This window comes from Typopeltis vanoorti, chromosome 1 (assembly GCF_054136105.1).
Source record: "Typopeltis vanoorti isolate ZY-2024b chromosome 1, IOZ_Tvanoo_1.0, whole genome shotgun sequence".
In the NCBI taxonomy this organism is placed as follows: Eukaryota; Metazoa; Arthropoda; class Arachnida; order Uropygi; family Thelyphonidae; genus Typopeltis; species Typopeltis vanoorti.
In genome coordinates, this window is record NC_143549.1 from 115,919,857 (window position 1) to 115,934,049 (window position 14,193).

Below are 14,193 nucleotides of genomic sequence, written 5' to 3' on the forward strand. Positions count from 1 at the left end.
TACGATAGCTGTATCGTCTGCGTATTGAAATATCTTGCCTTTGAGAGGAAGATATCATCTATTAATATTAACATCGTGCATATAGGTTGTGTTGAATAGATTTGTGTAGAGACCATCTACCTGTGTCACTCCACAGGTTACTGGTAACTTCCTCTACTACGAACTGAACCGATGCGTGTGATTTGTTTCATATTTTGAAGGTAGTTCCTAAACCACGTGTGCAGAGGCCCACCTATTCCAACATGACTTAGCTTTTCTAATAATATTTCATGTATCAGTGTGTAGAATGCTTTGGTTATGTCGATAAAGATAAACCATGACAATTTTCTTCATTGTCATGGTGGTGTCATATCAGTAGCATGACCTAACTTTAAAACTACCTCTCATAAATTTTCTGTATGTGCAGCTTCAGGGACATCGTTTTTGACAAGATCTTCTTTATATTGTTGTGATTTAAAAGTTCATATTGTGGTTTTAGGGAATTAAATAATGGACGGAATTCTATGTCTCTTTCAACAGATAAAGTTGTCTGTCATTTAGGACATTAACACTAAATTTTGGTATCTTTTATAGTTTACGAGATTTCTTCCGCTATTAAATTTTATTTATCGTATGAGGTTCCTCTACTGTCCCTTAGGACGTTGATACCTACTACTAAGGGATTAAATATAATCATTTTTGCGTGTAGATCCGTTTGTGTTTACGGGTTAGTCTGAGGAATGAAAAAAATCGTGTTTCCAGCTGAAAGACCCCTCTACATCCGTGTGAGACCGGCTAACTCACCTTTAGTAGAAAGAAACCAGATAAAGGTTCCTAACATCATGGACGGGAATCGAACCTAGGTCTTTCCAACCAAAGGGCTTCGTCTATACCGACTAAGTTAAGGAGGTTATAGTGCTAAATTATTATAATTTACGAAATCCTAATAATTGCCAATTTTTTTTGTATGTTATTTGTACTTTCGGCCTATCGAAGAGTTCTTGGATAGGAGCTATTAATCAGACTTTTATACTTTCTAAACCATTTCCTAGTAGCATACTTAAAGAGCTCAAATCATAGGAATCACCTATATTTTTTTCCCCTGTTCTGATCCACTTCTGATTCTGCCTCTGGTAAAATGGTCTGTGTTGTTAATTTATATCCTGTTGTAGGTGGCGACATTTTTTCTTCCCCCTGCAGTATATGCACTACCATATCTCTCTTGCATTCCATTTAAGTTACCAGGTTGTTGCTGAAAGGGCAGCACGTGTAAAGTGAGGATTCCTAAGACAATTCTGCAAACCATATGTTATCCATCGAAGATAGATCCTTCAGGCATTTGTTATGACAGTAAAAATTGCGGCTCTTTGTTTTTCTAGCGTTAGTTACCACAGTTCACTCTGCCTGCAACTTTCGGTACGCAGAATTTTGGCAGCCCATTACGATGATGTGTAAAACTTGCATTATATATTAACAATAAAATAATAATAACAATAATAATAATAATTTTGCGTTCTCAAGATATATTCTTAATGCTCTTAAAGAAAGTGACCTCTTTGATATATGTAGCCTACGGTCAGAAACTATATCTTGCCTAAGAATGTTTACTGCATTTTACAGTTCCATCGATTTCTACCACGATAATATCAGACCATCCTCCAAACAAAGATGTAACGACCCAATCTGCACTTTCTGGTAAGTTTATAATTATAAAACATTATCGAAAGTTATTTATTAATTTTGCTAAACCTTTTACTTTTGGTGTTTGAAATAATTACTTAGAAAACGTGGAAACCAATCATCACATGAATGAAAATAATCAACATGTTTAAAATAAATATGTTATTGCAGCATTTGATCATGGAAACACCTTCTGTCATCCTCATCACATAGCACATAGAAGAGAGAGAGAGAGCGAGAGAGAGAGAGAGAGAGAGAGAGAGAGAGAATTATTCAGCTTTCTCTCTTCTGTGTTCTACTCAATGAATTACCAATATTGTGCATTAACCATGCACAATACTGTTAAGTCATCTAGTGTGTTAATGTAGACGTTCAGTTATCCTGATAACTGGAAACATATCACATCATACATCATACTATTGAAATTCCCTTCAGTTTTTGTTATATGATTCCTACTCAATAAAGGTTGTAAGCCTACAGGTAATGGACAAAAATGGAAACAATGGTACGATTCGATTAATTGGTCCACCGCTTGCATCTAGTACAGCATGTATCTTCGAGAGAGAGAGAGAGAGAGAGACTCTCTCAGTGCTTGGAACTCGACATATGGAATGAATGTCACACCATTCGTCGGACAGAAATCGGATCAATTCGCCTTTGTTCTTTGGAATTGGGAACGTTATCTGAGAACTTGCTTAAAAATGCCTCATAAATGATCTATACGATTTAAGTCTGGCGATTGGGATCTCCATGGCAGACAGGACATCACCGTCATGTTCAATGACGGTGATGTCCTGTCTGCCATGACTACATTCATTCAGCAAATCACTACATTTCCTGAATGAATGGGAGCATTATAACCTGCTGTGTAGGAGAAAGATGGATCAACATGGGATGAATTTAACCACTTATGATTGAAAGATAACATGCAGTACACAATTTTGCCTTCCAATACAATAAGTGGACCCAAACCGTGCATACCAGACCATTACACAACCACCAAATTCCTTCAAAGTTGGAAACAAGCATTCTGGCTGGTAAGCTCCGTTCAGCTGACGCCACACAAATATATTCGTCCATTTACAGCGAAAAGTGTGAAATTATATCAAAGGCGTCTATCACGGTTGGGTTTTCCGCGCGGTAAACCTAGTGGCTATGCGCTTTGCAACTATATGCCTGCGGAAGGAGTGTCTTTGGTTCGATTCCCGTCGACGACGTCAGGAGCTTAAGGATCTTTCTCAGACAGAGCCAAGTTAGCCGGTCTTGGGCGTGGAGAGCAGGGTCCCCCCCTCCCGGTTTATCTGAGGTTTTTCGTCCCACAAGCAGGCAAACCGGTCCCGTTAACACACACACGGATACAGTCAGGAATACTTAAGACAATTCCTCCAGGAATAGGTCTGAATTGTCAGCTATGCTGGTCCCGAGTCCGGATAAAAATAGGAAGGATTGAGATGGTGCCGTACCTCCCTGTAAAAGAGACACACAGACGTTGAATCATCATGCAAAATGAATGAATGATTGCAACCTTACACATGGCAACCATACCGTGATATCTAACTCTGTTGTTCTCAGCGTAGAGTGTTTGTTGAAATGGGTTTCTCACGACAGGTGTTGCATTTTCCACAAAATTGCTCAGCAGTGGCCAGTGTAATTTTTGTGGTAGAGTGCACTAATGCTCGAACATCTCTCACTTGCAGTAAGCACTTTCGCTCACTATTACATTTCGCTGATGATGTTTCTCCTGTCGACTGCCTGGACATAACCTTAGAGACTGTTTCTTGAGTAACATGTGAAATTTCGGTTGTTCTAGTCAGAGTTACACATGCGACCATTGCTACAACAATCACACCATTTCAAAGTCATTTGCAAAACAATTGCATTTGTATTTGGTGCATCATAGACGCTCCATTGCAATTACCGATAACGCGACCCGATTTCCCAGTGTTTCTGTTCTTTCGTCCATTACCTAGGTATCACGTTAGTATTCTTAGTACACGAAGAATATTTTGTTATATTTTTATTAATTTGACATTTATTGTATTCTTATTATTTATTGTATTCTTACATTTATTGTATTCTTATTATTTATTGTATTCTTACATTTATTGTATTCTTGTGATTTTTTTATCATAGACCAGAAAGCCTGCTTCAGAGAACAAACATGGAACGTTATTTGAGACAATTCAAGCCACCAATAAGATCGGTAGTCTCACCTCACGCAAAGAATTCATATCTCCCCTTCTGAATATCACAAATATCCGTACCTACGATTGTATTCAAATCCCCGTTATATTAGCTTGAGAGAAGACTGTGAACAAATGAATTACCTCTTTGAAATCATTTGATTTTGTTAAGAAACTAGAACCTGACTAAGTAGATTTCCTCTATTTCACAGTTTCATCGCCTTCCAGTTCGAGTACAACAGAGCAGCTTTCAAAAACAGGAAGAACGACTGAATCTGCAATTTTCGGTAAGTAACTAATCATCAAACGTACTGCAAGTTTTTGTAACTAGTTTTGATAATGTCAATTTGGAAAAAATCAAAATTTCTAGAAACATAAAAATATTTAACAATAAAAATAAAATAAAATACACTGTTTTAAAAACACATCTTTTTTTAGAAACTAGATGTTGATTAAATAAATTTAATATATTCTGCAGTTTCATCGTCTTCCAGTCTTACAAGAGTAGCGCATCTTTCAGAAATAGAAAAATCAACCATGTCAGCACTTTCCGGTAAACTATATTCCAAGGAAATATTTTTCCATTTATATATAGTGCATGTGCTTTCGGGAGCATTACATTATAGAGATATCTGATATATTCACAGCAGTGAGGCTTAGGTGATTAATTTGCACAGACGAAGCAATTTCTTTAGTTCGAAATATCTAGCTTAGAATATTATCTAAACTGAGGAAGAACTTAATCAAGGCTTTTCAACTGAACATGAGTTAGGCAGTCTCAAATGAGCATAGCATCGTTTTGTCTCCAAAATCTCTAGTTTTTCGTTACGCAAACCAGAAGTAGAACCCAAATTTACTTTACGCTTAACGGTAATATACTACTTCATAAGATTGGGCGAATGGCTCAAAAGGACATCCCGACCACTGCATCATCATGCGCTTATATTAGTAATCTTCACAATATTATACACATAATATAAAGAGAGAGAGAGAGAGAGAGAGAGAGAGAGAGAGAGAGAGAGAGAGAGTTATTCAGTTGTTTTACGATAATTTACAATTCTCAACCGTTATAACTATGCTTCTGTTCAATATCATTTAATTAAATAACGGAGGATTACAAAATTAGACGAAATAAATTGCCAGTAGTTATATCGGTTCCTATATTTCAAGTTCCGTAACTTAATGTAGTTGTATACATATTCATAATCTATAGCCAATTAGCAGTATTCATTGAATAGCATAACTCTGCAGTAACCTGGAGAGTTTCCGATTTGATTTCTGCTGACTTCGTTCAAAGTATTCATGGTTCTAAGTAAATTTCCTGTATTTTCCAGTTCCATCCAATTCCACGCCGACAATATCAAAGTTTCTTTCAAACAATGAAACAGCGAATGAATCTGTGCTTTCTGGTAAGTATATAACCAGTGAACTTTACCAATGTTTACAGGGCTGCTATTTGATAAATTGTCTATTTTTTTCCTTAGCTGTTTTGTTGCTATGATAAGTGGAAATACAACATTAATCACACGAATGAAAAAAAAATTATACATATATATATATATATATATATATATATGTGTGTGTGTGTGTGTGTGTGTGTGTGTGTGTGTGTGTGTTTTAAAATAAACATATTCTTGCTGGCATTACATCATGTAATGGTCTTTTCTTATCTTCACAGTATTACATAGAAATGTGAGGGAATTCTCATTAAACTACAAAATGAACTTTTTTTTTTTCTAAATTTCTTTGACTTTAGAAAAAAAAGTTTTGATTTTAAGCTAATTTATTTTGATTATCTCAACTGCAACAAATCAGTAACCTATATTCCATCTGGACCTTGATTGCAGTATTATTTGGAATAGCGGGAAACATCCCTCCACATCCCGAAAGCTGTTACTTTTCCAAGCGATTTCTTGTCTCTAATAAAGAGGGAATGTCTCGTAGCTATGAAAATGGAAATCATATGACATCTAAACAACTTAGATTAAATAAATAACTAATTACCCTCAAATATTGCAATTAAACTGGTAACAATTCTGTCAATTTCACTTGATTTATTATTAAATATATTTGCAACTAAAAGTATGTAACATGTCAATGATAATAATACACACTGCTCTTAAACACAAAGGGGATTCATTCGATCTTGGAGGTAACTCAGTTGGTGTAGAGGATATTAAGATAGTCCAACATTAAGAGATCATGTAATTACTAAATTCTCATTGACAATTTTCCTTCAAATTACTCTTTTATTTGACAGGATTATTGTATTATCAAATCTTATATTTCGTTCTTCTAAAGAACTTTTAGTTGTATCGCTTCACCTAGATTTTGGTCTTCCTCCAGATAAATTTCTGGTTGCTTACAATGTCCGTACCCTTCCTAATATCGTCATTTTAATATGATTGTGAAACCGATACCATTTTTGATTACACTAGTCCTCTGATAAATCGCTTGTCTCTAGTTTTTTTTTCACTCTTTGCTTGATTGCTTACTTTCTAACCAACTCTCACATTCATAAATTAAAACAAAACTCTTTTGAATATCCTCTTGTATACAATTAGTTCAGTGTTTTGAGTAATTTCCCTATTTTTTCGTATAAATTTTATCAGTGGACTTCAGATCATATCACGTTTACTAATTCTGTTGTCTATATTCATATTTTATTTCCCGTCGTAACTTAAAATCGTACTTAATTAGCAAGTGATTTACTTGTAATATCAGTTCACTATTCAGGTTACAGTTGAAGTTCTAAATCTAGTTACCAAATTTCCTATTTTCTGTATTTTTATTGTTGACTTTTATCCTAAATTTATTATAACAGTTATTCAATTTACTCAATGAATCCAAAGATGAATTCTGGATTTTTAAGAGAATCACACGACTCCATGAAGTAGATTTTCGATAGACATGTAAAATTTGGATATCAGATGTAACACTACTTTTGTTCATAAAGTGATCTACATAGATGACTTAAAAAAAAAGAAAGAAAGAAACATAGAAACGATAATGTGCCCCCTTGTCTCAAGCATGGTTTAATATCACAGACTCTTTCTGCATGACAGAAGTTCTTTCAATTTTAACCGATGATTATATTGCTCGATATATTGAACCAGTTACACCACATAATTGCAGGGTTTCCTCTTGGCACCTTAACATATGTCCTTTCAAGATCGACGAGACTTAAATAGATATCTTTAATATAGTCCCATATTTATCAATTAATTTTCTGAGGTGAAAGTCTCATCCTTACAACTTCTATTTAGTTTGAACTCAGCTTGTTCTTCTTCATGTTATTTTCCTAGTAAGATTTATGCAAGCATCCTCGGATAAATCGTACCAGGAACACACACTCAAGAGAAAAATTCCTCCATATTTCTCAAAATCAGTTTTATTTTCTATTTCCCAGACAGGTACTAAAAGATGTCTACTACAATCGAACAGAATCTATCCTCTGACCAGCAGCCGCCTTCTCGAATTTTGCAGTGTAGCCAATGTAAAACATACATGCATCATACTATAGCAATTCAGGTCGAACATTATCATCTCCAACTGCCTTTCGATTTGCAGTTTTCATTATTTCTTTATGTATCAGATATTGATATGTACTTCTGATTAAAACCTTTTGCATTGTTTTCAGGCACCGTATTTTTACTGCTTATCTATTCGCAATCTTTCTACGCTTCTTTAGAAATCAACGCTATCTGTATCTTCTGTTTTTTCATCATTCTGATCTTTGCAGACAAAATCACTGCATGTCTCTCTGGCTTAATCAATAAATATATTATTCAATGTGTGCCAATGAATTTCCAAGGTTTGGTTTCAAATTCTAGTTTTCTTGAATAGTATTTGTGTGTTTGAATCTACATTTCTAATGTTTATTCGTTTCAAATCTTCTTTTCTGCACACTATTCTTTCGATTTTTTTTTGTTGTTGCTCAGGATTAAATATTGATCAATTCTTGTTTCAAATTCTTATTATAGTCTCTCGGCTTTAATCAGAGCGACGCTATTTCTGTGAGCAATAATAGTCAATCAGACTTCCCTTATTTCTTGTGTCTTCTAGTGTATTCTCTCCATGTGAACTTGTGCACGACTTGATATTGAAATATGTTGTAAGTAATGAATAGTTCATATGCTGAGCTAAAATTGAATAGGTATTTCCCATATTATATGAACTGTGCTATTTTGCTAGGAAATTATATAACGAAAAATAAATTTATATTTTAAAGCATCTAACATTACTCCTCAGTACGCTTGGTTGCTTCTGCATTAATACTTCACCTTTGTCCTTCACCTGTTTTAATACTTCACCTTGTCGATCCTAGGAATTATACTAATCCAAACGATTTTTAACTTTTCTTTCAGGTTGTAACAATTTTGTTGAGTCACTTCCATATGCATATGTAAGTGATTTTGGAAATAGCAAAATCATGTAATTAGTATTAATATAAGTAATATATTTACGACCAGATGACGGGCAGCTTTATTTTTTTGCCACTGTTTATCACTACGATAGCAGGAGATTTTATATTATAAGCATTTCTTTAATAGAGTGATATTGATTCTACCAGATTCACACTTTAATGTGAAATTCTTTTTGTAGTAAACGACAATATATATTGCTGCAATGTTCTTGTCCTCTTTTGATCGCTGCTTTATTTCCTTGCGCTGGATAACGTCTTTATCAAGTAGTTTAATCAGAGAGGAATAACTAGTAACGTTAGTTACTTATACTACTATATAATCATCTGTTTATGAAAGATAGCTATATATTCCCCGTTTAAATGAGCATTTAAACGGGGAATTTACTTCAAGGAATTCCACTGATGCACAAACAAATTACACAGATGAGATTTTACTCGTAAATTAGACTTTACTCGTAAACAGGCTTCATGAAGATTCAAAGTTTTGTTCTTGTTTTATGTTGCTCAAATGCCCATACCAATATTAAATTGGAATCAAATATTCAAAAAAATAAATAAAATAAAATAATATATTGTCCAAATATAATAATATATAACATGCAATTATTGTGAATTGGTTTTTTAATTATAATGCTCTTAATAAACAACTAGATGTTAAAATAGAAATAAACGTTTTATTTAATAAAAATAAAACACCAAAATATTGCCTATTATGTCCGTAACATATCTAAAATTGTACTTTAATTTCAACTGAATAATTATAATAAGGTCATACTAGAATTATTGGAATTTCGGTAGTGCCATGGAATGGATCATGTATTTGAACACGGAGATCGAATTACACTTTTTCATCTATTTTGCAGGTGAAACGATGTCATCAGCTGTTGTTATCGGAATAACGGTTGCCTCACTGTTAGTGTGTCTTCTTGTAGCAGCAGCACTATACCTTTATTTAAGGAAAAAGAGGATCTGGAATCGGTGTTATCTCCATGATTCAGTGGACAACAAGGAGGCGCATTTTACTAAAAGTAATCATAAAGATGAAGACAATATTCGATTATGTACGTGAAACCTGTGAATCGCTATACTAGTTATGGTCGTTCTGAGGGAAGAACAACAACCAAGCATAACAGATATGGCACAGATATTTTAATATGTATGGAATACCGTTACAGAATGAGTTATGTACGAACAAAATATTAAAAGAGTATTTATTCAAGACCAGCCTCATTTTTGTTAGCGACACACAACATGTTTCATATACAGCATTCTGTCCCCCAGTAAAGCAATTCTATTCTTTTATTCAGTAGGTATTCAAATGAGTTGTATTTTATCAGACGCATTTTTTCGAAATATTGATGCGATTGCCATCCTCTATTTTATATGCAAAGTTTCACCTCATTATCGAATAGCTATGCTTCTGAATTATAAATTTTCCGTCATTAATGTGTACTTCTTGTTAATCTGATGAGTTTTTTGCAATCAGTTGTCGCTATGTGCGCACCGTTTTTAGTTGGATACTGTCTCGCTCTAATCATGTTAATAGCTTATCTAATAGATAAACGTTTCCTTTTTTACTCTGACGATTTAGGAGTAACATTTTTTTTCAGAAAATTTACTGTAATAAGCGTACAAAACTGGGGTTGCAAAGATGTATAAATGAATATGATTTCGGACGAAAATTTCCATATATAAGGTCTGTTCAAATGAGGTCAATGAGCAGGTTTCTAAGTCTATTAAAATTCAAAATAATATTGTGAAAAATCGATATAAATGCAACTGTGGAAAAGTACTGCACGTCTTCATTAATATATTAATCAGGGGTGTAGTCCTAAAAGAAATAGTGCCAGGGCTCTACCATGGAAACAAAAATCCTGAGCACGAAGTGCGGCATTATTATTATTGCGACGGCCATAAGGCAGAGTAGTGGGCCTGGATCTGAGAGGAGAAGAAGGCTTGGGGTACGCCCTAGGAGATGAGAGAGATCGTGTGGTTAAGGCCCGACCCAACTGGGTGGAATAATCTGACAGACTAACAGAGAATAACAAAAAATGACAGTGGGCAAAGGATTACCCTAAACACATGGTTAACCAGAATCCAGACAGTACCGTACATAAACAAAAATTATTATTATTCCTATTATTATTATTATGCAAAATTACACCATGCCATTACGTAATTTTTTCATTGTTTTCAATAGAATAATTTTAATCATCCAGCAGCCTGCATTGATGGTCATTTAGGTGTTACTTCAATTAAAATTAAAATTATAAATAATACACTATTAACATTTAGACTTAATTTGTCAAAATAATTTCCAAATTTCCCTGCTCTCATCTTTCTTCTCTGCTACATGTCGCGATTACCGATCTTCCGCTAAGCGGTGATGCACTAGCCATGACTTGACGTAAGGAAGCGCATTCCACGTGGAAAGTGGTAGTTCATTAAGCTTGATGAACATCGCAGCAGAAACTTTTTCATTAAGAGTTTTGTGTGTAACTTTGTAATTATAACTTTAATAGCACTAAATCCTCGTTTACACTCAGCTGTGCTGCATCGTATAGTTGTAACTGCATTTGACAAAGGGGCCAAAGCAACGGGCATCTTCTTCCCTCCTTCGTCGAAATACTCTCGAAATCCATGTAAAACGGATAGCACATTTTACATGGATTTCCGCCATGTGTTAGGATTTAAAATTTCAAAGTTAGCCACTATTTGCTTATAACTTTCAGTTTCATAGTTGCCATCTTTGCTTTTTCGATGTGATGCAACAGTGGTAAAGCAACGTCTTTCAAGATTATTAATAATGCTTGTAAGGAAATGAAGGCTATCAGTACTTATTATTCATTTATTATTCGTCAAAGAGATCCAAGGTAATTCATGCTCTCTAAAGCTTTCTCGGCTTCTGTTTCCATTTCTCCTGGCTTTTCCTTCAGTGATCCGATATACGTAATTGTTCTTTTGACCAATTCATCTGCACGACTTATGGTGGAGATTCTCTCTTCAAGCTGCAGACAAGTTTTCAGTTGTTCCAAAACATCATGGCATTAATGCTAATCCTTCAGGAACTCGATAGACCCCACGCATTTATAAAGCCCAGTGAATTTGTGTGTGTGTGTGTGTGTGTGTGTGTGTGTGTGTGTGTGTGTGTGTGTGTGTGTGTGTGTGTGTGTGTGTGTGTGTGTGTGTGTGTGTGTGTGTGTGTGTGTGTGTGTGTGTGTGTGTGTGTGTGTGTGTGTGAATTTCTCATCCCACGGCTGTAGTAATCATCAGATCTATCAAACATCAGACTACTTCCAACACAGCAATCAAACAAATATAAAATAAGTAACCGGGGAGTCCTCATGAATGCTTAAGAAAAAGCTTCAAGGATGCAAACTGAGACATAGCAAATCAAATGAGATTAATACGAAGAAAAAAAAATACAATTATTACAATTATCAAATTTAAGTGTTGTATTTACAATGCTTAAACACATTAAAGCAAAAACTGTAAGCATGCATAATTTGTTATTATATTATAAATACTATTAAACTATAATGTTATGCAAACGCACCTATAAATTACCGACAAGAGTAACTATTATTAATACATTATACAAAAGAAAAATGAAAATTTGAATGAATTTCGTTCTTTAAAACTAGAACAATACGTGTTGGAAACGTATAATATATAATCATTAATTTAATAATGAACTTATGAAATTGTTTTTTTAAAGAAATCTAATGTGGATAATGAACCATAATCTGACGCACTTAGTTGCTGTATTTTGTACAAAGGCGAGTATTGTATATGTGTAAATATTTTTGAGATCAATAAAAAATATATTGTTATTATTATTAAGAGAGACATTCAGGAAGTCAGGAACTCATCAAGGGAGATCACATACTACACGCATCAGCTGTCATTCTTGTTCTTGAAATCACTTACACTGCTTTGACACACACACACACACACACACACACACACACACACACACACACACACACACACACACACACACACACACACACACACACACACACAACATCCAATGATAACAATCCATTCAAATCACGCACCACTCCGTGAAAGAAAAATCCAGATCTCACCCCCCCTCTTGGCGACATTCATTGTCAGCTTCCAAGGATGCCCTGTTCTCCTTTCCCCCATAAAATAAAAAACTCCATCAACTGACAGCCTGTATGACCCTTTCAGAAGTATGTAAGCCTCAATCATCTCATCTCTCTTTCTCCTACTTGCTAGTGTGCAGTCTACAAATTCTCAATCTGTCTTTATAAACAGTATTCCACAAATGTGATATCATTTTAATATCCTCCTTTGCACTCTCTCTCTCTCTCCATTGTATCAGAAACACAAAGGAAACGAGAAGATCAGACCTGCCCATAATAGTCCAAGTCATGTCTTATGAAGGCTTTTAAAGAGGCAAAATGACACCCTTATCTTTGCATGTCAATCTTTGTTTTAGCATTGCAATTATATTCTAACACTCATATCTTCAAAACTCCAAGATATCTATCCTAATCATTTATTTCTAGCTTAATCCCATCAATACTTTTTTTATTTATTTTAAAATAACAATCTTATGTACAGGATTAATCGGTTTAGTTTCTTTGCTGTCAGGGGGAGAGATTACATGCTCTTTGAATTGTTGAAATACATTACATTAGAATAACAGTTCTTATAAGATGATTTACACTTTCATAACAATAACAGTTATTATAACTACATCTTATAAGACAATATTACATATCTATATGAAAGTATTACTTGAAAATGTTATCATCTTTCACACTGTTCAGCATGAAAATCTATTTCTTCACCCTTTCTTTGGGAGGGGATCAATGATGTCACTTCTATGTTGGAATGCGGCCGCATCTGCTCCTCGTTGAGCAGTTGCGGTCGCTCTGCTCAACGAGGAGTTGATTCCCAAGATTCCAGTCTTGGTGGAAAAGGCTATGGGTGTTGTTTTACCTGTGGCGATGATGCACATGTAAGACACGACTTCTAGTCTTTGTTTGAAGGATGCAAGTAGATGGTCAGCCGCCTGTCTCTGTGAAACTGCTGTTCTGTCTAGTCTTGAGATTCAATGATAGAAACTGTATATTACTGCTTTAGCAGTGATGAATATGTAGTTGAAGATTAAATGGTTTTTGACTCTGCATGGATAAAACTGAGATATATCTCTTATACATGGAAACTACATACCTCTTATATATGGAAATAGCATATATATTATATAGAGAGATAACCACAGGTTATGGCTGCGGTTTCCCTAGATGACGGATTGATTCGGTGTGGACGGGGCATTCTAAGCAGATATGCTGGACTGTTCCTACTCGATAGCAGAAAAGACAATTATCTGAAACATCCGGGTTCAATTTCCGTAATACAGTTCGAATGTATAGCGCATTATGCCACATTCTCCGCTGAATATCTGCGTCGGATTTGGTTGCTCGTGAGATATGGTAAGTTCCAGTGAAATTATGCTTGGTGGGATGATGCAGGATTTTCCAGCGAAGCGCTTTGTATGGACAGTTTTAGTAGAGTATTGTAGATTTTCTATATTGCAGGGTGTAAATCTCTTCCATGCATTGTTGGTATTTTATCAAAACGAGAGGCACAAGACTGAGAACCTCTTAATTGATGGTATCAGGCATAGCAACTTGACCAATGCAATATGGAATTGGATACCTAATCATGCCAAAATGAGGGAGTTTACATTTACTGACATTGACCTGACATCAATTTTCCCATGCCCACAATTCCAGCCTATTAAATTTGTGGGTGGCATATTTGTGTGTGTGTGTGTGTGTGTCTTGTTTTTGTTTGTTTTCCGTGGACGGTTATGGGTAACGGTTTTAGTATGGAATTGTGGGTAGAGATAAGATAGAGTAGGGAATCTTAGAAATTTCACAGGGTGAC

General features: G+C 34.9%; 1 protein-coding gene across 4 annotated transcripts in view; it reads left to right on the plus strand.

The window, feature by feature from the left end:
* The window catches only part of LOC150110338 (macrophage mannose receptor 1-like), an 80,885-nt gene extending 71,398 nt beyond the window's left edge, over positions 1 to 9,487 (plus strand). For 2 of the 4 annotated variants that reach the window (XM_090398985.1, XM_090398969.1), the window contains exons 11-15: positions 1,600 to 1,674; positions 4,055 to 4,129; positions 4,321 to 4,395; positions 5,177 to 5,251; positions 9,132 to 9,487. In XM_090398985.1, the coding sequence (XP_090255111.1) occupies positions 1,600 to 1,674; positions 4,055 to 4,129; positions 4,321 to 4,395; positions 5,177 to 5,251; positions 9,132 to 9,337 (506 nt within the window). In that variant the 3' untranslated portion in view covers positions 9,338 to 9,487. Of the gene's footprint in view, positions 1 to 1,599; positions 1,675 to 3,792; positions 3,952 to 4,054; positions 4,130 to 4,320; positions 4,396 to 5,176; positions 5,252 to 9,131 lie in introns of those variants that run through there. The other 2 variants (XM_090398978.1, XM_090398996.1) reach the window with 2 other exon arrangements.
* Positions 9,488 to 14,193: the final 4,706 nt, after the last annotated feature.